Here is a 22,298-nt window from a genome sequence, read left to right on the forward strand (position 1 = left end):
TCCGATAAAATTAATAATAAAAAGGTGGCATGTCTGTGTTTTATTACTCCTGAGACTTAAAATAAAAATGATTTTAGTTACTGGGAATGATTCCTATTGGCCCACCTATGGTACCTCCAGTGTGCCCCACTTCGGAAAGCACTTCACTTAACAGTAACTGATGCTTTGGTTAAATGGATGAGTTTTAAATTATGAGGGAGAAAAGCTGTTGAAAGTGGCCTTGCTGATCAATACAGCAAGAAGTCCCTGAATCCTTGACGAGCAGCTCGCAGCAATATGATTAAACATGTCACTATTGGAGTGGGGTTTTTTGTGAGTTTGTACCTTGAGTCGGGTCATGGCTTTCCCAGAAAACTTTGAGCAGGTTGGCAAAGTTGATCTTCTCTGGATGGAAGACAACTCTCACCACTTCTGTGTGACCTGTCCGACCTGAAAAATACAAAAATATACATGCATGACAGTTTATCTGATGTTTCCATTCACTCACTTTCACTTATCACTGCCCATTTACTGGCTACCAACGAAGCAGTGGGGGCAAATTGGGGTTAAGTGTCTTGCCCAAGGACGCATCAACATGTCAAACCCACAACCTCCTGACTGTGGGACTACCGACTCTACCTTCTGAGCCACAGTCACCCCAAGGTTGGTCAGTCGGCAGTCCAGTCGGCTGAAGGCAGGTCGGTACATAGGCAGATTGGATACAGAATGTTGGTTGGCAGATGGGTAGGTAGGTAGGTCTGTAGACTGGTCCGTAGAAAAGTATGTCTGTAGATGGGTATATACAGTAGGTTGATAAGTCTGCAGAAAGGTAATTAGGTGGGTAGGTTAGTCAGTAGGTCAGGATGTAGGCAGAATGGTCAGAAGGTAGGTCAGTAGATGAGTGGGTTGACGGGTATGTAGGTCGGTTGGTAGAAAGGTAGGTCAGTAGATGGGTAGGAAGCTAGGTTGGTAGAAAGGCAGTTCAGTCAGTGGGGAGTTAGGCAGGTTGGTAGGTAGGTTGATAAGAAGGTACTGTAGGTAGGTTGATAAGTTGGATAGAAGGTCAATAGATTGTTAGGTAGGGCAGTCTTTTTGTAGGAGGGTTGGGTTTGTTGGTATGTGGAACGGTTGGGAGGTAGGATGGTTTGTAGGTAGGTACGTAGATCACTAGGTAGGTAGATAGGGCAATAAACAGGTTTATGAGTAGGTAGGAAAGTCAGTTGATAGGTAGATAGGAAGGTGGGGCCATAAATTGGAAGATGGGTCAGTTATTAGGCATGTAGGTAGGTAGCTTGGTTAGGAGTTTAGTAGGTAGGTTGATTGTAGGTAGGCACCTGCATTATTTATCCAAAAGGAAAATCAAGACAATGGACAAAACTGTAGACAACTGAAACTAAATGAATCTTCACCTTCACTTCAGCCTAATGTGTAAACTTGGATATATTATAAGATAATTATACAATATCAATAACACACAAAAAAAATTTCTTACTTGTTTTTTGTTTTTTTGTTGCATTTTTGCATCATTTCTAAAGTTGCAGGTTGTTTCACCTGCAGAGAAGCTATTAATGAAGCAAATATGTGGACCTAAAGTTAAAGATATTTCTAGTGCTTTTTCAAGGTCATGATTATGAACTGCCTGATATGGAGCTATTATTGTTGCAAAAGTATTTGCAAATGCCTACAAAGATCTGTGCACAAATCCACAAATGTGTGCACAAATCCACAAATGCATGCACAGATCTGCAAATGTGTGCACAAATCCACAAATGTGTGCACAGATCTGCAAATGCGTGCACAAATCCACAAATGTGTGCAAAGTTTTGCAAATTTGTACCAAGATCCTCAAATGTGTGCACTAATCTGCAAATATGTAGACCAATTTGTATTTGTAGACTTAGTTCATTTTGGTTCAGAATCTGCCTCTCAATTGGCTGTCATACACACATGACTTTTGCAACACTTGTACCGCGCATGATTTGTACTCAGATCCATAAGCGTGTACTTAGATCTGTAAGCGTAAAGGCTTGGTCTGTTGCCCTCAGCGCAGGCTCACAGGCAAGGCTGCCTTTCTCATCACATAGGCCTGAGGGAGCAGTTAAGACTTAGTAGCATCTCTAAATAACGTCAGTGTGGAAGGATAAATGTTATCATATTATATTGCTATTGTTATTATTCATATTTTCAGAGTGAATTGAAAGAGTGAATAAAATAATGACTTCCCTATCTCCAAAATGGTATCACAGCAGTGATTGAATTGCCATTTCTACAAGACAGGGGTTCATTGTGTTGTATTTAACAGAAATCCCCATTATGACACTGTATGAGCTGGGTGATGTTAGCAATAAGATTGATGGAATGGTCTGTAACATTTATATTTATATAAATAACAGGGGAGGGGAGATTGTCGCTTTTGTACAGAGCCCAATGGCACCGACCAATACGCTTACAGATCTAAGTACACACTTACGGATCTAAGTACAAATTGTGCGCGGTACAAGTGTTGCAAAAGTCACGTGTGTATGACAGCCAATTGAGAGGCAGATTCTTAACCAAAATGAACTAAGTCTACAAATACAAATTGGTCTACATATTTGCAGATTAGTGCACACATTTGAGGATCTTGGTACAAATTTGCAAAACTTTGCACACATTTGCAAATCTTTACACGGATTTGCAGATCTGTCCACACATTTGTGGATTTGTGCACACATTTGCAGATCTGTGCATGCATTTGTGGATTTGTGCACACATTTGTGGATTTGTGCACAGATCTTTGTACGCATTTGCAAATACTTGTGCAACAATAATAGCTCCATACCTGACTCTTATCTATGCTTACCCGAGGGGAAAGTCTAGCCAGGAGCTACCAGACTTATTCACAAATGTTTCTGTTACTCTGAGTTTAGTTTTGATTAGTTGAATTACCAACGGACACAAACAAATGTGTAAGAAAGTTTCTCAAATTTATAAAATTTACAGCATGAGGGTGAAATAGAGGTATTGTCCTTGAAAAGCCCCTATTAGTCCAAAGCTGATAATAACGTTCAAGCATAACAAACGATCCTTGGTTCAGACTGAGAGATAGCAGCTGGTGGTGGTAATGAGTGTGACCCATTACGCTGCACCTCATCTTCCTCCCATCTCTCATTCTACCTCCACTCCTATCTCTCTCTCTTTGTGCCTTATTACTTTTTTAATATCAGGAGTTATGGATTCTTACCGTAGATATTGGAGAACAGAGACAAAGCAGCGGTCGATATTAAATTAATGCCTCACTGGGCTAATCTCGCAGGAATAAATTCTTCTTGGACAAGATGGGAAATAAAGTAGTGGTCAGAATGAAGCTGCTGCTCATATAATGTACAGTTAACTGCACTGTTGTGTTATATTTACATGATTTTACTATTTAAACATGAAAAATAGGCCATAAAGACAATTGATCCCATGATGCACTGAGAGCACAGAGAGCGGATGATTCTCAAAGTCAAGTAAGTCTCCTTAAATCACTGAATTTCATCAAAATTTCATCATCAGATCCTGTTTCAGGACTATCTGATGTCCAGGGTCTTTTTAATTCCAGTAAAGACTTCATCCTCATTGGAGATTTTTAAAGATGCCTGTTGTGTCTTCAGCACCCTGATAGCATCCATAATTCACAGAGCATGATGGGTATGCACATAACATCATCAGAGAAGATCAGTCCTACCAAAGGCAAAGGAAAACTGAAGATTGAATAAATGCTCAGGCAGTTTCTTAATCATTTGATGCCATCAGGGACTGGGTGTTGTTAGAAACAGGGTTGATCCCAGGCGACTCATTTTGCACTTTTAAATCTGACAAGAAAACTAAAACTAGCCCAAAAGTAAGGACATTTGTGTTTGGGAGATTATTTCTATGCTGTAACAATGCTTCTTGGCAATAAATCTTATACCGTCAGAAATCCTGTCTATTTGCCTTTTAAATGGAGCCACATTTGTAAGGAACATGCATTTGTGGAATGAGCAGCAGAGCTGAGGATGTGGGCTGTGCCCATAAAAATTTGTCCTGCCACAGGACAAATCCTCAACTTGGCCCCTTTATCTAATCGAATCAGATTTTGTGATATCTGAAAATATCATATCGTCATCTAAAATATCGATATCAAATCATATCGGGATGAAACTGGTGATTTACACTCCTAGTGCACAAACAGATTCATTTGCCACATGCCAGTGTCTTTACTGTCTAAACCTCAAATCCTGCACAGTCAAACATGACTTTACAGTGAACTTGCCAAATGTGGCTAGCTGTTTGCTACCTGCTACATGCATTGCATTTTGGTCCAGCTCCTTTTCCTCCTAAACCCTACGTAGAGGTCTACATACAAAGCCGGAGTGCCCCTCCATTCATTCAGCTTGATGTGGAACAAACTTTAGTGTTTAATTGGCTTGAATTAAAACTTTATTTGAATATGTAATAGAAGGAAAACATAACCTGCAACAAGCAAAGGAGTATTTACAAATATAATCCAAAGTAAGTTGTCACAAATTTGCCTGTCACTTAGTTTTTTACTGGTAAGGATACTTGAATTTATCCAGTCACATAAAATTTCTTACCAATCCCTCACTAAAAGACAGTATTTTATTAGTATTTTCCGTTTTCATTGTGTTCTTTCCTGTTTAAGATATTGAATCAGTGCAGTGTTAAAATGTTATTCATACACCAGATGTTCTGTAAGCAAACACCACAATTATTGTTTTGTACTTTTCCTTCTATTAACAGGGGAGAGTACAACACTGATTGTAGAGGAAGAATGCCCTGATAAAAAAAAATAACAACTGACCCCCAGATGAGATAAACTAAGGATGAATGTGGGAGTGTTCTTAAATTCAGTCACACAGGAAAAAGAAAAGGCAAAACATGCTTATTCAATCAGCACATTTCAAACCCCAATGATCCCAGCATAAATATTTTACCAACAATGAATCTGCAGAGCTGTCTTGTTTAATCTTTTAAAGATTGAAATGTGTGACATTTATCTAGCAGAGTTTGAGATTGTAGTAGCTGCACAGATAAAATATTTACTAAAAACACCCATCACTTTTAATCAGGTGTATCACATCACTAAAACTGAGTTTTGGCTTGGACGCTTCTGATTTTAGTGATTTAAATTATGTCCTTGGGGCTGTTTAAGGGTCCAAAGCAACAAAAAGTGGTGAAGCTGAACAGCTCTGGGAAAAAAGATTGCCTTATTTTGGTTTGGTTGGTTTAAGTGGTTGTCAGGTGTAAAAATGTGTCATTTTAAGGCGATGGAGAATAAAACACCTGGTGTTGAGGGTCAACACAGTGTTCAATGCTAACTGCCAAAGTCCTCTACTATTTTTCCCATCTAAACCTCTACGTTAGTCACATGACTAAAAGCTATGAATTCTTACTATATTCCTTGCCTATATTTCTACATAAAGGAAAACAGATAAATAAATTCAAATTAATCAAACCATCTTTTAAGACTGACAGTTATTGATGATTTTATAAGCAGTAAATTAAGTTAGAGAGAAGTAGAGACAGGTGGTCATGCAGGTATAATGATGCATTCACTCTGTATTGGCTGGATGGAGGAATCAGCAGGAGGTCTGGACACACATCACAAAGAAACACACAAACACACACACCACAGTCTGTTTGGAGCGGTCAGGCATCAATAGCACCCTTATCCATGCCCTGGTATAATGGGACCTAAGGGAAATTACTCACTCTTCTGTTTATGGGAGTCCTGTTTTCCACAATCTATTAACTCTCAGAAGACAACACGCTGCCCACTACACCATGTGTGGCTGTATAAGTGTGTGTCAGTGTGTGTAAGTATGCAAAAGCTACCTGTGCAGACTTCCCTGTAGGTGGGGTTTGCTGTGTATCCGCCTGCATAGCCCACTTGAGTGGAATAAACCCCCTTCTGTCTCCAAAACTTCCTCTCTGCTCCCCAGAAACAGCCCATACCTGCAAGGAAAGAAGCAAAAATGACAATCCATTTGATAGACTTGTTATTCAATACACAAACTGAAGAACGCAACAGTAATTTGCAGCTATTTTCAACCAATCTGTTAATTGTTGTTGTGGTTTTTTCCTCTCATTTTGCTAAAACAGTCTCTGCTTTTAAATTAAAATATTGGCATTTGCAAGTTCAGGGTGGATTTCTTAAAGTTCTAGGTTGTTAGGCCAGAACAGAAAAAACTAGTACATTAGCAACATTAATGATGAAAAGAGTAAACATTTGGTAACCCGGCATGTAAGGTGACTGTTTCCTGTATATCCATTGCATTGATATGGCCCTTGGCTCTTGTTTAGAAAAAGAAATGTGGCCTAGCTCTGACATATTGCTGCTATACTGTATCTACTTTGGAGCCAATTGCTACCCTGGTGACAGCCATTCAACAAACTGGCTTATGGTACACCTAAACCCACATGTAACTATTGTAAACACTTACCAGGGATAGTTAGAAGACGTAAAACATTTAGAAAAACATTAGATGTAAAAACATCTAAAAAAATGCTGCAAGACTATACCTACATCCAAGCTGATCGCTGCACTAGCTGCAGCCACTGCTATTGGCTTCCAGTACAACTAACCCTCGGCGGTATCTACTACCTTGTTTCCCTCAAACGATGCTGATTGGCCAGGTGTGCCTGATGACAGACCAGAAAAACTCAAATCAAGACTTTTCTGTCTTTTAAAGACAAAGTATTTACATGAAGGCCAGTGGAAGATGCAAATAAAATAAGTTTGACTCAGATTCAGTTATCATGCTAGACTTGATTTTAGAATTAAACCCATTATGATTTAAAGCTGACATATTATGACATATCTATGGACAGACATTTGGATCTCAGGAGTATTTTCCAACCCACAAAAAGAGAATTAAGCCAACCCATTCCTTGTGCGCTTATGTCTGAAAACATGAAATCTGATGGTCTGTTCACAATCTGCTTTCCTTGTGATAATAATGAAAGTTATTACAATAATACTCGCCCCTCATTTGGTATTTCCACCCACGGCTTCCAAGCTAAACTTTTGCAAAGGTCAGCCACTGTTTCTCTCAGCGTAACGAGCTTAGAAGCAGCTGGAGAGTAAAGTGGCCCAAGAGGGGAAATGATTCATTTAAACCAGAGGGCTGTTAAAAGGTGGAAAAGTGGTATGAAATGTCACCTTTAGATTGGTTAAATTTGCTAAACCTCATAATTATAGCCAATAAGGTCTAGCTATGACTTAGCTGTGTGTAAGAAAATATAAAATTATGATACATTCAGTTTTGTGTAAAATAGTGACGAGGGTGCCCTGTGATGAACTGGTGACTAGCCGAGGGCGTACCCCACCTCTCACCCAATGGCAGCTGGGACATTCTCTAGCCCTCTGTGAACCCCAGTGGGATAAGCGGTACAGAAAATGGATGGATGGATAGTGACAAGGGTCCATGTATGCAAAATTACTGGTACTGGTGGGCAATATAATTTAGTACCTTCCAAAGGCCCATTAGTATATATGGCTATTGTATTCTATTTTAGATCAGTCTGCCACTGTAAGTTACTTGCTCAGCTGTTGTGTGACTGCCCTGCAGAGATTTTTCAGCATCATTGAGAGTGCCACAGGTTTAGTCTAATATTATGCATGTTAAAATGAAGCGGCAACCTCTAATCCTGGAAAAAGAAGCCAATGCGGGAGTGCAAAAAATTGAAATACAGCAAGTGTCCACTTGAGGCTGGCTCCAGGAACACCGGAAGTCCCGTCTGAACACCTGTTAAAAAGCCGGTTTTTACACTAGAAATAAACTGGTTTACAGCCTGGTTAAACAGGCTCAAAGCTGTTTGCAATGGCTGCCTCCAGTGTGGTGATAAGCTCGGATGTAGCTGTAGTGTAGCATCATTTTTACCAGAACTTAACCACGTTTCTGCATTAAATAATGGATAAAAAAAAAACACTAATAGCTTTTCATGATAAGAAAGATGTTTTCACTCTTCTGCACTTGCTTCAGCATGACTTTGTGAGAGTTACAGAGGAAAGGGTTAGTTGTTATGTGTGGTTGTGGTTGTATGGCTGATAGTGGAGTGATTAGCTCAAACTTAGCCACCGTAGCAGTTTTTTCAGAACTGGGCCACAGTTCTTTATTAAAATGAGGGTTAGGAACAACACTGAAAGCCTTTCATGACTAAAAAGATGTTTTGCTCTTCTCTTCCAGTCTGCTTCAGTACAGGTTTGCGATAGTTACAGGTGAGTTAGACAGTGTATCCAATGGCTGCTGCTGCAGTGGCTATTAGCTTGGATGTAGCTGTAGGAAACCGGCAGTTTAATCCAAATGGGACCAATTCAATTTCAATTTCAGTTTATTTAGGATAGGCCCTTGAGAATCAGCATCTCGTTTTCAAGGGGGTCCCATTTCTTATTAAAAGTAAAGAGCCACACTGAAAGCTTGTTTTGGCAGAGAAGACATTTCTGCACATCTCCTGACTGGCCTTGTCATCAATTTTACATCGTTTTGTCTTGTTGGTCTGCAATCCTCCAGTCACTCTCTGAGAATTTTTTGAAAAGTCCTGCCCTTACTAATGTAAAAATATATGCAGTCTGTCTGGTGTGTCAGGTTACTATTGTGGATCCCTGGTTTTGAAACATAATGTGCATTATGCAAATTCAAACTTTGGGAAACATGAAGTTTAGTCATTTGCCGAGGCTAGACTCCTCCATGCATCGGCCATGGGATTGATTCCTGATCTTGGCACTGCTTGGTGCATGTCTTCCCCTAATCTCTCTGCCCATATTTCCTGTCTATCTTCAGCTGTCCCGTCTAAATAAAGGCAAAAAACACCCCACCCTCCAAAAAACAAACTTTATAAAAAATGTGATAGTCAAACAAAACAGTCGTCAGCTCCTGTTTATTTTCTTTTCTTTAAATCCTAAACACTTACCGAACATGACCATTTCTGTCCCTTCAGGAAACGGTGGAACAGTCTGGTTTCCGTTCACATCATGTTTAGCTGAATGAGACACACACACAGAAAACAACATTAGAAACATGGCGAAGATACAAAGAGAAAAAGGCATTTAAAGCCGATCAAAATAGCAGCATCTGAGCTTGTCAAAACTGTTGTCACCATACTTGTTTGGTTTTATATCTCATTATGCCTTTTGTTACCGTTCACAGTATTTCAAAGAAGAGACAACAAGACTAGAAAGCAAATCTCATCTCCACACAGATCTGTTTATCCAGGCTCCTCAAACCAAATAAACTTTCAAACTAGAGATGCATGATATTGTATTTTTGCCAATATCTAATATGCTGATATTTACAAGTTAACTTTATGCATTGGTCTCAATATTGTTATCAGATAAAATATAGTTTAAACCTAAAACTTCAGCGCTTATAACATACAATTTAAAGTTTGAGGATGAACACATTAAAAAATTTCAGTCCTTAAAACACACTTTAAGTGTGTGGAATTACGATGAATGAAAAAAAAGACCTAAGCTGATGTTAGGTCTCTTGGTCCAGCCTTAAACTCCAACTTATTTGTTTGTACAGCCAATATTTACCGCTGGTATCGGCAGATTTTTGTGGCACAAATATCTGTTGTAAAAATGGCAGAAATGTTCATTTCTACTGATACCAATAATTCACTTTCTAAGTTAATATCTGCTGATATGTTACATATGCTCCCTTCTTCTACAGAATTAGCCAATTCAAACCATTCAAACATTAGAAATATTTAGCTCAATGAGGACAACACCGGGATTAATTTTCTTATTCAAATCAACCAAATTTTCCAAGATATTGAGCACGTTTCACAAAGGTTGGGCCACATTTAAACACTTAAAACCCATTCATACATCCACTTAGAAACTCCATTCAACCTTTAATATATTTCTATGACACTAAGCTATTTCAGTGTGATTCTGCTTTTTCATATCATTCAGCATTTTTTTACAGCAACCTTTATAAGCTGACTTTTTCATCCCTTCAAAGCATTTTCCATTCATCTCAATGGCATGTAATGTTCAGACACTGAAGCTGGGCACAGAATCCTTAGAGTGAGGAGGCTCTTGTGAATAACACAATAACCTTCACAAAAAAATCGCAATTACAACCACAAATATAGCACCACATACCTAAAAAAGCACCAAAATGTAGGTCATCTAATCCAGCTTGCATACAACAGGTAAACAAAGCAATAGAATTTACTGTTCGGGCAGCAGACAGCAAACTGTCAGAGAAAAAACTCCAACTACTTAATTTAATCTATTGTAATATTTGCAGACACTCTTTACTGTCAACATAAAAACAGATTTCTACAAATTAATGTCAATTTAACAAAAATATGTAATGTAAAATAAGTGACAGAATAAATATCCCCCATTTAAAGTGAATGACCTAATTCAACAGAGGCCCAGCTACCTGGTGCTTGTAGTCTCTTAATCAGTGAAAGTGGGATCATCTGAGTACATTGAAAGTGTCTCAAGTTATTATAGGATAAGGCACCTGTATCTGGAAGATCCAGTCACCAGTTTACTAGTATTCCTGACTACCATTACAAAATGAAGACAAAAGAACACTCCAAGCAACTAAAAGAAAAGGTCATTGAAAAGTATATACATTAGTCAGGGGATGGATAGAAAAACATTTCCAAGGGACTCAACATCCCGGAGTTCAGCTAAATCATCAAGAAATGGAAAGAATATGGCCTAGATCACAAACTGAGTGAGTGTGCTAGAAGGAGTCTAGAGAGAGAGGCCACCAAGCCACCTATGACTACTATGAAGAAATTCCAAGCTTCAGCAGCTGAGATGAGAGAGACTCTGCAGAAAACAACTGTTGGCCGGGTGCTTCACCAGTCAGACCTTTACAGGAGAGAGGCAAAGAGAAAGACACTGTTGAAGAAACTCAGATTCAATCCGGACTATAATCCACCAAAATACATGTGGGAGATTCCATGGTTAGGGAGAATAAAATTCTTCTGTGTGATGAGACCAAAATGATGCTTTTTAGTAGGTGTGCTGATATCTGATATGCTGATATTTACAGAATTATTTTAGCCAATACAGATATTTAATTATGTTTAACATAAATAAAAATCTAGTCTTTTGAACACAATTCAAGGTTTTAGGATGTGAAAAGAAACTAACTTTTGTTCTTAAAGAAATAGATGTCAACAAAAAAAACTTAGTTTTTGTCAGTTTTAGTCATCAAAGATGTAGTTTTGGTTAGTTTTAGTCTAGTTTTTTTCTTGGGAAAAAAAGGCTGTCGATAAACATTTTTAGTCGTAGTTTTAGTCAACGAAATTAACACTGGGTGGTCCAGGCTAAAACTCTGATTTATTAGCATATATGGCCAAATTTGACAGCCAATATATGCTGATATTCCAGCCAAAATATTGGATGTAATAATATCCTGCATCCCCACTTTTTGGCTATCAGACAAGACACCAAACAGACCATCGCTACTGTGAAGCACAGTGGTGGCAGCATCATGCTGTGGGGATGCTTCTTCACAGCAAGCCCCGAAAAGCTTCTAGAGGGTCAAATGAAAGCACCAAGATATAGTAAAATACTGGAGGACAATCTTATTTTCCAGCAAGACAATGACCCAAAGTATACAGCATAAGCTGCACAGGAATGCAGTCACTGATTTCACATTTCATATTTTTATTTAATTAGCATTGCTTTGTAGAAATCTGTTTTCACTTCGACATTAAAGAGATTTTTTTTGTAATTTTTTGTCAAAAAAGCCAAATTTGACCGAGCATGATTGATCAATAAAACTACTAAAAGAGTAAAACATCCAAGGGGTTGAATACGTTTGATGGGTGCTGTATTTCTGGGGGGCAGCAGAGGAGAAGACTTCTGTTACACCTTTGCCCTGGCCATATATCTCACAAAATATTAACACGAACGTTTTGTCAAAGCCTTGTGATGCTCATGGTGTAATCTGTTTGATGATAGCAATTATGAAGAGTCACCCAGCAGGTGAATATCAGTTTCCAATGGCAACTGTTAGAGAGGAGCTAGTAAAACCGTTTTGATACAAGTCCACATTCAACATGCAGCATTAGTAGTAAAGCGTCAGCCTAATAATGAATTTGTGTCATTGATGATCTTATTAATTTTTTTCCACACAATATTCCACATCATTCATGCTTATTTTTTTAATTTTCAGATGCAGCATTAGCAGTTTCTCATCAGCCTTTCAATAACATATTCACCACGTTTTAAAGGTTGTATATTTCCCTGCAGCATTCACAGAGCAGTTTCTTCGGAAATTACATTCTCTAGTTTGCAACCACATTGACAACATTCTGTTTTTATAAAAGTCTAAATTCACAGCAAGACTTTTAGTAGAAGAAAATCCTCTAAAATAGCATTTCTCTGTAAAATCCTCCCACAGCACCGACAGCTTGCCACATGTACAATATTCTACATCAAATTTTCATAAGACTGCACAGCTGAAAACAACAAACTCCAGCACTGAAATCCCCTCTTTCTCTCTCACACACAGACAGTGACCCACTTTAACAGCAGCTCTGCTTAATTTCATACGAGCTTCTTTCACTCCAATCAGCACGGAGCCAGAGGTGCACCAGGACACATTTGAGGCCACCCAGCCACCTGGCTGAGCTCGAGGCTGTGTGTGTGCAGATGGCATGCTGTACGATGCTGTGGGGGAGGGAGATGGATTAAAATAAATGGGATGGGCTAGAATGAGAATAAACCCAACATCTGGATTCCCTCCACTCCTTAAGCCCTCCCCCTCACTTCTTCTTACTCACACACAATCTTAATGCATGGGAGCATAATTGTTGTGCGGGGCAGCATGCCTATAGACAAAAGCAGCCAGATGGAGAGTGCCAACCAATCAGCAGCCCTGCTCACACGTGCACACATCCAAATATTATTTCATGAGGCACTCTTCATCATATATCCAATACAAATTCTGTCTGCTATTTTAATTTTGCTCAGATTAATTAATCCTGCATTCAAACCATGTCTAAATCTCTGGTTTGTCTGATTATATGAGCAGACTTTTATTCCTACGGTGGAGATGAGAAAGTTTCTGACAAACTGGCAGAAAATGTTCAGTTCCTACTTCCTCTCAGCATTCTAAAAGATGAATATTTGAACATTTGAGGTGGTTTCCTTTCTATATTTTGTGTTATTGTAGAGAAAATGACTCACACAGACTCGTGCCTGCATTTGCAATATTTGTCACAAGCTCATTTTACAGTTAAGCAGTGAAATGCACTGATTATTCTGCAAGGACATGTAACAAAACACTTGAGCATTGCTGTTAAAGACACATTCTTATAGTAATTTGTAGAAACACAAAAGTTTATCAAACTTCCCATCATGCATTGTTCCTGTAGTATGGCTGATGTATTGTGGTGTATGAATGGGGATGCACAGATGCATCAATTTAACATCGGTATCGGCCCCTTCCACAAACACTAGACGAGGCAAACAATATGGGCATGAGCCAATGTCAGTATTAGATGTTCATCTGTTGTAAGTTGGCATCCAGCACACTTATTTAGAGGGCAGATTTATAATGGGGCAAAAGATGTGACCTGTTATACAGATTGGTCTGTTTTGTGATCAAAATGACAGAAAAAAGTCTGTAAATTGGAGTGTGACACCAAAAAAAGCAATGACGAATCACACTGGTATCAGCATCAGACCATAATTTTATAATCGGTTCATCTGTAGTGAGAGTAACTCCAGTTTCGGAGAAACGGATGCAGCGGTTTTTCTGCATGGGGTTTCCAAAGAAAAGATCAGGAAACATAAAACAGGAAGTAGCTAATGTGAACTTACAGTACACTTTCTTCCTCTCCTAACCTGATCTCTTTGAAGATTCTTCACAAGAATGAGGTTTTGTGTTAGACAACAGTTGATAAGTGGTAGTTTTGGAAAGGTCAGGGGTTTCCAAGATCCTGCAGCTGAGACTGATGGAGTGTCCTTGGGTAAAAAAAGCTGGGTGCATGATGGCTGTGTGACTGCTGCTGGACCTGCCAGAATCACAAATTGCAAATTTTGAACCAATAAAAAGATGCTGACAATGACCATTCACTGTCAAATTGTTTTAAAATACAGTGTTTGCCCCCCTACCCTGAAAGGTGGTTATTTTGGAGATAGATGGTTATGGCCTGACACCAGTGATATGTCTCTCTATTTATCTTTTCCTGTCTATTTTGGCAGAGACGTGTGCAGATCGCGATCCATCCTAGAATTGTACTGCGGAGCACAACACTCCCTCTCTAGTCTATCAGAGCATTTTCACAGCCGGTGCTCCCGACCGACAGCGTCGTGTGCCTGGAGCGCCACTTCGCTCAGCTTCGTTCAAGATACCTTGCAGGTCTATTTTCAGCGCTGCAAACCGCTGCAAAACCGCGTCAATACCCGTCAATCAGAAAGTACCAAAAAAGGATGTCACAAGTGTAGAATATCTGATTCTTTCAAAATATAACACAATGCACAGACTCCCAGTGGCAAATCATCACAATATCCCATTATGTCCCATCCTGCAGTGAGCGCAAAGGGTCACCGAGAGGTCATTGGGTCACAGAGCTACAACGACGCCATTGAAGAGTATAAAGTTAACTTTTTAGGACATTTAGCTAAAGAATTTTGCATAAAACCACACATCCTTCAAGCAAACATTAACCTTTTAACTTCCTAATGTACTCACCCAGTGGCAGAAGCAATCACATCATGGACTTATACCAGAAAGGATGATAAATTAACCCTAAAAGGTAAAATCATCTGCTGTGTGAACTCACAGTTCTCCCTTGATCTCTGCCTGCTGATCAGGGCTGCGCATCGCGGCACAGCGCTCTAAACACACTTCCAGTGGGCGCAGTCGGTTGCCTTCGGTCGGACCAAACCCACTGTGCTGCGGTGCGCAGTCATGCCTGACTCACATGCACACCAAAACATGTCAATGCACCCTCTCAAGACGGGCCGATGGCAATGGCCTTGCTTTAAGGTCAGTGGTTCTCAACTGGTGGGTCGGAACCCAAAAATGGGTTGCGAAGCACTTTCTGGTGGGTCGTAGATGTGTGTCTACAAAAAAACGATGCTAATTTGTCTTTGAAACTCTAAAAACATACTTATTTTGTCCAGTTTCTTTGTTTGGTCTCATCTGTCTGAGGTCAAAGCTCGACAATTCGGTTTGAAATAAATCTGATTAATGAAAAACATCAACAATTTGGGTTGCGATTCTCCTTGAGGAGTTGATAATGGGTCCCCGTACCACTGTTTTAGGTAGAGCCCCAATGCACCCAGTTGGTCCTGGTTCAAGTCCAGCTTGCAGCTCTTTTCCTGCATGTGTCTCCTGCCTCATTCATCCCTGTTTCTGACTCTATCCACTGTACTTCTCTTTTAAAAAAGGCATAAAGGGGAGCAGGTGGTCTAGTGGTTAAAGGCGCTCCCCATGTACACAGGCGGCCCAGGTTCAAGCTCGGCCTGGGGCCCTTTGCCGCATGTCTCGCCCCCACTCTTGACCCTGTTTCTGACTCTGTCCACTGTCCTCCTCTATCTAATAGGGGCACAAAAATGCTCCAAAATAAATCTTTCAGGAAAATAAAAATAAAAAAGAAAGCATAAAAAGCTCAAATATATACCTTTAAAATGAAAATCAAGCAGCTCCACAGCTGATTCAGAGCCAACATGCACTCAGTCTGAAACAGGGCTGATCCCATTTTGCTCCTTCTTCTGCATGCAAATGAGATCCGTTAACACTGATGGGCATGCTACATATCAGCCTTCACCATCAGTGTGTGAATGGATAAATCAGATGCCTAGAAAAGTGCAATACCATCTCCTGTTGTGTATGAGCGTCCTGGGAGCCTAGGTAAGCTCAGTCAGTAGAGCAGGTGCCAAATATACCGAGCTTTCAGTCCTAAATGCATCAGCTGCAGGAACTACTCCCAGCCTTTACCCTTAAACACATTTCTGACACACTCTTCTCCCAGAAACTCTCTCTACAGCTGTCAGCTGTTTGTAGAACAAGTACAATTTTCTGCTTTGCAGGAAATTAGTCCATGTGGAGAGAGAAGGGCTGAATCTGAACTGAATCAGCTGATCTGAATCAGCTGTATCACAATCATGGATCCTTCTAGGGTCATCTTATGACTTTTTTAGCTTTAACAAACGTCTATCAACAGATATCGTCTCAGCACGTTACATTTTATGCCTTCATCCTAGGCCAAATGATTTATGTTCTCAGGCTTTTTGTCCATCTGTCCATCTTGTGAACATTATACCTCAAGAATGCTTCGACAGATTTCTTCAAACTTTGCTCAAGTTTCTGTTCTGACTCACGGATGAACTGAGTAGATTTTGGAGGTCAGAGGGAAACATCCTTAGGTCTAATGGTCAGCCCCTTTCTTTTAACACTTTAACCAATCACACTCAAGCAGAAAACATCTCTTCTTGGACACCCTGTAGAGGCATAAAACTACCAGGCAAGAGTTCTAGTTCACATCTTAAATGGCTAGTTGGTCTATAAACCAAGGCTATGCACAAAGTCTTCAAAGACTTGGCTGAAAGGTCCTTGATCACTTGCTTCTGGCTACTCATGAAGTCCCAGAAACCTTCCATTATTCCTGAGGTTTTCAGACAACCAGTGATAGTCTCATAGCTTTCTTCTAACCCCAAATCATCAATCCATGAAACTGATTGGAATTTATAAAATATATTCATGATATTTCAGCAAAACTACAGAGAAAGAGACTAGTGAGAGAGGCCACCAAGACACCTATGACTACTCTGAAAGGTTATCTGTGTGTTGGTCACTTTTGCACATAAAGCACACCCAAAGCTGATACCACGATACAAAAGGGTTAGGTTAGGACTACTGGCAGGCCATTCCATCCTCTCCACTCCCAAATTCTGGAGGTAGTCTCTGATAAACCCCGCTCTGCAGGGGCTGGCGTTGTCATCTTGGAGGATGGATTTCGGTTCTGGATTGTTGAGATATGGGGTTGTCGCTGGTTGCAGAATCTGAGCTTGACATCTCTACATAGAGATTGCCTCCAATAATGACAAGCCTTGTATGTCCAGTGAAAGAGACGCTGCCACACAAATTCTGGTTGAAGAATAGGATGCCATCCCACAGCAGTGTGTGCCCAGGCCGGTGATTAGCATGAGAAGGAGGAGCCAGACTGTTGTGGCTGTGTATGATTCTTCCACATGCTACTGAGGCTCCTGTTTGTTTATGTATTGTTAAACTGTTTATATGACTTGTTTCTTCAGACTTTAATCATCCAGTTCACCGAACAAGAATCAATGGCAGAAGAAGCTGTTTGGAAAAGAGAGATCTGGCAAATTTTTCACACACTCAGCTCTGCTGCTCATCCCACAAATGCATGATCCTTACAAATGTGGCATATTTCCAACAGTATAAGTTTGAATGCCAAGAATCACTGTTACAAGAAAGAAACAACCAACCAAACACAACTCCCTTGTGCTTGGTGGATTATCCCTTTTGGTGTTGAACTTAATTTCAATTCACAAATGTTTAATCAAGAATACTTCATTAACAGGTTTCTATATGTTTGTTTTTAATGCAGATTTTCAACATTTGCATAAAAAACTAACAGAACTGCTGAAAATTTTGAAAAAATATTAAAACATAACATTGCATCGTACAACATTGATAAAGGGAAGAGCAGACTTTTGCAGTGGAACCATATTTATCACATAAGCAATGGCGTCTCTGGATAACGAACATAAGTTAACATCTGAGGATGATGCGAGAACTCTGACAGCAAGTATATTTAGAAATAGTTGCTCAAATTTCTCCATTTCTGCAGATAAAATCCTCATTTGTTTTTTTTCACAAGTTTCAAGCTGTATGCTATCAACCAGAATGTAACGCAGCGTTAAACTGCTTTTTTTTTTCTTGCAGTGTTTTGATTTGGTTTTTTTATGAATGGCGCCAACATCTTAACCTTTTGACTCCCAATACTCACATAACAGTAGTGGGAGGAAAAACACATTTTCTCTGCAAATTTTACTTAAAAAATGTTCAAAATTTGCAACATATTTGTAAGGAAACTCCACTACCAGACAAAAAGTAATCAAGACATGGGGCACAAATATTTTGCAATGAAGAACAATTTATTATGATACAAATTCAAACTTTTACTACATAAATATACATCATTGTTTTCACCCAGTACTGATACAAGCAAATTATGTTGTGTGCATTAGTTTTGCTGTGATTATGGGGTATTCTTAAGTGTAATTTGACATAACTATTCAGTTGAGTAAATTGCATTCTAATCAGAAATTATGCAAGTTTCATTACTGCACAAACATCTTGTCGGTTGATTTTTCATTGTTCAGCACTGGGACACAGAAAAAGACAGAATAATAAATGCTGGACTGGAATTCCTTACTCGTGCATGAAGCTTGCCTTATTTAAAGCTTCAACGCCTCAAAATTTAACGTTGTGCATCCTAAAGCTGCTCCAAATACTCTCCTCCTTCCTCCTGGTTCTCCTCCTCCCACATCATCCTCTGTGTGTCAGTAATGGCTGCCTTCAGGGACCAGTAGAGGCATGTTCATTACCGGCTGCACACACACAGATGTAGACGCGCACACATTAAACGGAGAGATAAACAATTTAAATGTAAATGTCAGCGGAGAAAGACAATACATCCCGACAGAATACTAATGAGTCTAACAGCTCAGTGTGGGAGCACGTGTGTGCGTGGAGAGCATGATTAAAAATAAAACAAAAGCTGCAGTCTGAGGATGCAGATCAGAGTATGCTCAGAAATCTATACACCTTTAAATCCATGCACACCTGTATAGTTGTTTCTGCAAAGATCAGAGTAAAACTGTCTGGAATCACAACGCTTTGATCCATATTTTCACTGAGGTTGTCAAAACTTTAAAGACCTATTAGTAGCATCTGCTCTATAAAAATACAGTGCCTATAAAAAGAATTTACCCTCTTGGATGTTTTACAATTTTATTGATTTAATAAACCAGCCATGGTCAATATAATTTGGCTTTTTTACCTGAAAAAAGTATGTACGATAAAATTAGTGACAGCATAAATATTCACCCCCTTTAAAGTGACCACTCCAGAACATCCATCTTAACTGCCTTTAAACCATTTCTGTGTCGCTTTCTCTGTATGCTTCGGGTCATTTTCTTGCTGGAAAATAAATCATTTCCCTAGCTGCAGTTCTCCTGTTCTCTTCTATTTGCTGCATTAATTTTACCCTCTACCTCTACAAGCCTTCCAGGGACAGCTGCTTAGAAGCATCCCCACAGCATGATGCTGCCACCACCGTGCTTTCATAGTGGGGATGGTGTGTTTGTGGTGATGTGCAGGGTTGGACATCTTGTCAGATGGCCAAAAAGCACCATTTTGGTTTCATCAAACCAAAGAACTTTCTTCCTCTTGACCATGGAGTCTCCCACATGTCTTTTGGTGAACTCTAGTCCAGATTGAATCTGAGTTTTCTTCAACAGTGTCTTTCTCTTTGCCTCTCTTCCATAAAGCGTTGACTGGTGAAGCACCCAGGCAACAGCTGTTGAATTTCCCCGAGTCAGCAGCTGATGCTTGTGTCTCTTTCAGAGTAGTCATAGGTGTCTTGGTGGCCTCCCTCACTAGTCTCTTTCTCATGCGCTCACTCAGTTTGTGAGGACGGCCTGATCTAGGCAGGTTTACACATGTGCTAACCTAGCACACCTGATGGATTTGTTTCACACATCCATCTGGAAAACCACTCATAAACAGCATTTGGGAAATGGCAAAGATTTGAAAAAAACTCGGAGGGTGATAGGATGAAAGTTCTGTCTGTCACATCTTTACGGGCCAATCAGAGCAACAAAACATGTGACGTAGCCGCTACCGAGCTGCGGCCCTACAGAAGGAGTAAACTCCAGAGAGAACTACATCACGCCACGAACCATGGCGACTGTAGACATGTCAGTACCCGACTTTTGTTGTTTTTTTAAAAGAAAACAACTCACTGCTGTTCTTTGTTTTTCTTTTGAGGAAGGAATGTCGTCAAGTTCTGATAAAACTGGCGCTTTAGCAGCATCTACACTAATGTCTTCCGCCATAATTGCATTGGCCTCTTCTCGTTGTTTGCATACGTTACGACTCTGCCGCGCCCGAAAGTACTGCCCCTCGACATTGATTGGTCCTGTCACTGTCTAACCGGACCCATATAGTTCAGATGGGAGCTTTGCAAGATGGTTTCGCCAGTGAGAAACACGGAAACGAGTGTATCATCTGCTTTGCAAGGCTACTTACTTATGCTTCTTAATAACATTTTCTCTGAGTTGCTTGGAGTGTTCTTTTGTCTTCATGGTGTAATGGTAGCCAGGAATACTGATTAATCAGTGACTTGACCTTCCAGACACAGGTGTCTTTATACAACAATCACTTGAGACACATTCACTGCACTCAAGTGATCCCCATTTCACTGATAGTGAGACAACTATCAATCAGACATCTCAGTGATTCCCGTGATGATTAACATTTCCATCCTTACAACTTTGGAACAAACTGGACCATAAGGTGGACCAGAGCCATATTTTCTACAAAGTAATGTTGTTTTTAGACATCCTTCAAGCTGATTTCTTCCAACCATAAAGGTCTTCTGACAAGGAAACATCTTTAAATAGGCAGTAGCTGCATCTGCATCTTGAACCTCTAAGTCTGTATAAGACCAAACTACCTTCTACGTATCTTTGAAGGATTCAGGAGGATGGCGTTCTCATCATGGGCTGTACACACGTGACCTCCAGTGCTTTAAACACTGCCACAGCTCCAACAATTTAGTGACCCAAAATCAATTCTCACAGGTGGTGTGCACCCTCTGCATTTTCTTCTTCTGCGTTCAAGCTTTCTCTGATACAGTTTTCTCTTCTGTTGGCTTCAGCAGTGACTCATGAACAACATAAAATATACTAAAACAAAAATAGCCTTCTAACCTGAGATGAGGTTAAGCCGAGGGATGAATAATTTCACAAACACAAAGAACAAAGAGATGGAAATCGAATACCTTCACAAAAACATTCATTAATATTCTACAGTAATCTCTCCTACTCTCTCTCTCTGTATATTTGGAGGTATTTTTTCAGTAGAGTAATTATTCAGCGCTGCTCTCCTTTGAAATGCCTGTTTCTACTCGTGGTGGCTTTTATCTCAGTGGGAACGATAACAAGGCTTCTTGTTGATTAATTGAATTCATATTCTCCTATGAGGTCGAATGAAACAATACTTGTGTGTGTGTTTGTGTGACTCCTGGGTTTGTTGTGTTTTCATTGCATTTCTTAACCTTGCTTTCTCACTTTGAAGAAAACTGAAAAAACAGAAAAAATATTCAGGAAAAACACAACATATCTTGTTTATCTCCGCTAATACAGTTAATTTAGTACATTCAAGAAAAAAGAGCTTGTTTTATATCCTTTCCATGAGCTCATACATGTTTTTATTAATACTACATACTAACCAGCCACTTTATTAGGTACACCTCTTCAATAGCCCATATAATCTGCCACTCACATGGCAGCAATCAATTTTTAGAAATGGAGATATGGTCAAGTTGATGCCCTGAAGTTCAGGTATCAGGATGAGGAAGAAAGGTGATCTAATCAGCTCTGAACATGGCAAAGGCTGCACTGAGTATTTTAGAAACTCCAAATCTGCACAAGCAGCACCACCAATTGTGAGAATAAGAGAAAATATACAGTAAATAGCAGTTTCCTGAGCCAAAATGCTTTGCTGATGGCACAGATCAGATGAGAATGACCAGACTGGTCAAGCAGAAAGAAATCTGATAGCCAATTTCCTCAACAATGATTGGCTATTTGCCATGTAAGCCATGAATGGAAAGCTGTGATGTTGGCTAAATTGAATTATGAAATATGTTCACTTATGTTGGATAGTTATACAAACTTTAAACCACCAAAGGTGAGGTAAAGTGGCCCTGTCATCCCTGTACTTTTCTGTATGCAGCCTTCAGTGATGAAGGCTTTTCTAAATGCTTGTCAGCTCTGTGATTTCTGGTCTTGACATATTTTCTGCTTATTTGTGAGCAGGAGAGACGTCTAAATGGGAGCATATGTTGCTCTTAAATCTCTGTCTTTCAGTATTGATAGTTCCCTTCCAGATGTGTAAGCTGCCCACGCCATAGGCACTAATACAACCCCGTACCATCAGAGATGCAGGCTTTAGAACTGTGCTCTGATGGTCCCTCGCCTCTTTAGTCTACAGGATGCAGCTCCCAGAGAGAATTTCCAATTTGAATCATATGACCACAGAACAGTT

The 22,298-nt window shown here is 39.8% G+C and overlaps 1 protein-coding gene across 2 annotated transcripts in view; it reads right to left on the reverse strand.

Annotated features, from left to right (window-relative positions):
* Positions 1-22,298, reverse strand: part of msra (methionine sulfoxide reductase A) — a 54,717-nt gene that overhangs the window by 14,355 nt on the left and 18,064 nt on the right. For both annotated transcript variants that reach the window (XM_041805979.1, XM_041805980.1), the window contains exons 2-4: positions 8,917-8,985; positions 5,839-5,958; positions 325-429 (exon numbers count right to left, since the gene is read on the reverse strand). In XM_041805979.1, the coding sequence (XP_041661913.1) occupies positions 325-429; positions 5,839-5,958; positions 8,917-8,985 (294 nt within the window). The remainder of the gene's footprint in view (positions 1-324; positions 430-5,838; positions 5,959-8,916; positions 8,986-22,298) is intronic.

The sequence above is a fragment of the Cheilinus undulatus genome, linkage group 14 (assembly GCF_018320785.1).
Source record: "Cheilinus undulatus linkage group 14, ASM1832078v1, whole genome shotgun sequence".
Lineage (NCBI taxonomy): Eukaryota > Metazoa > Chordata > Actinopteri > Labriformes > Labridae > Cheilinus > Cheilinus undulatus.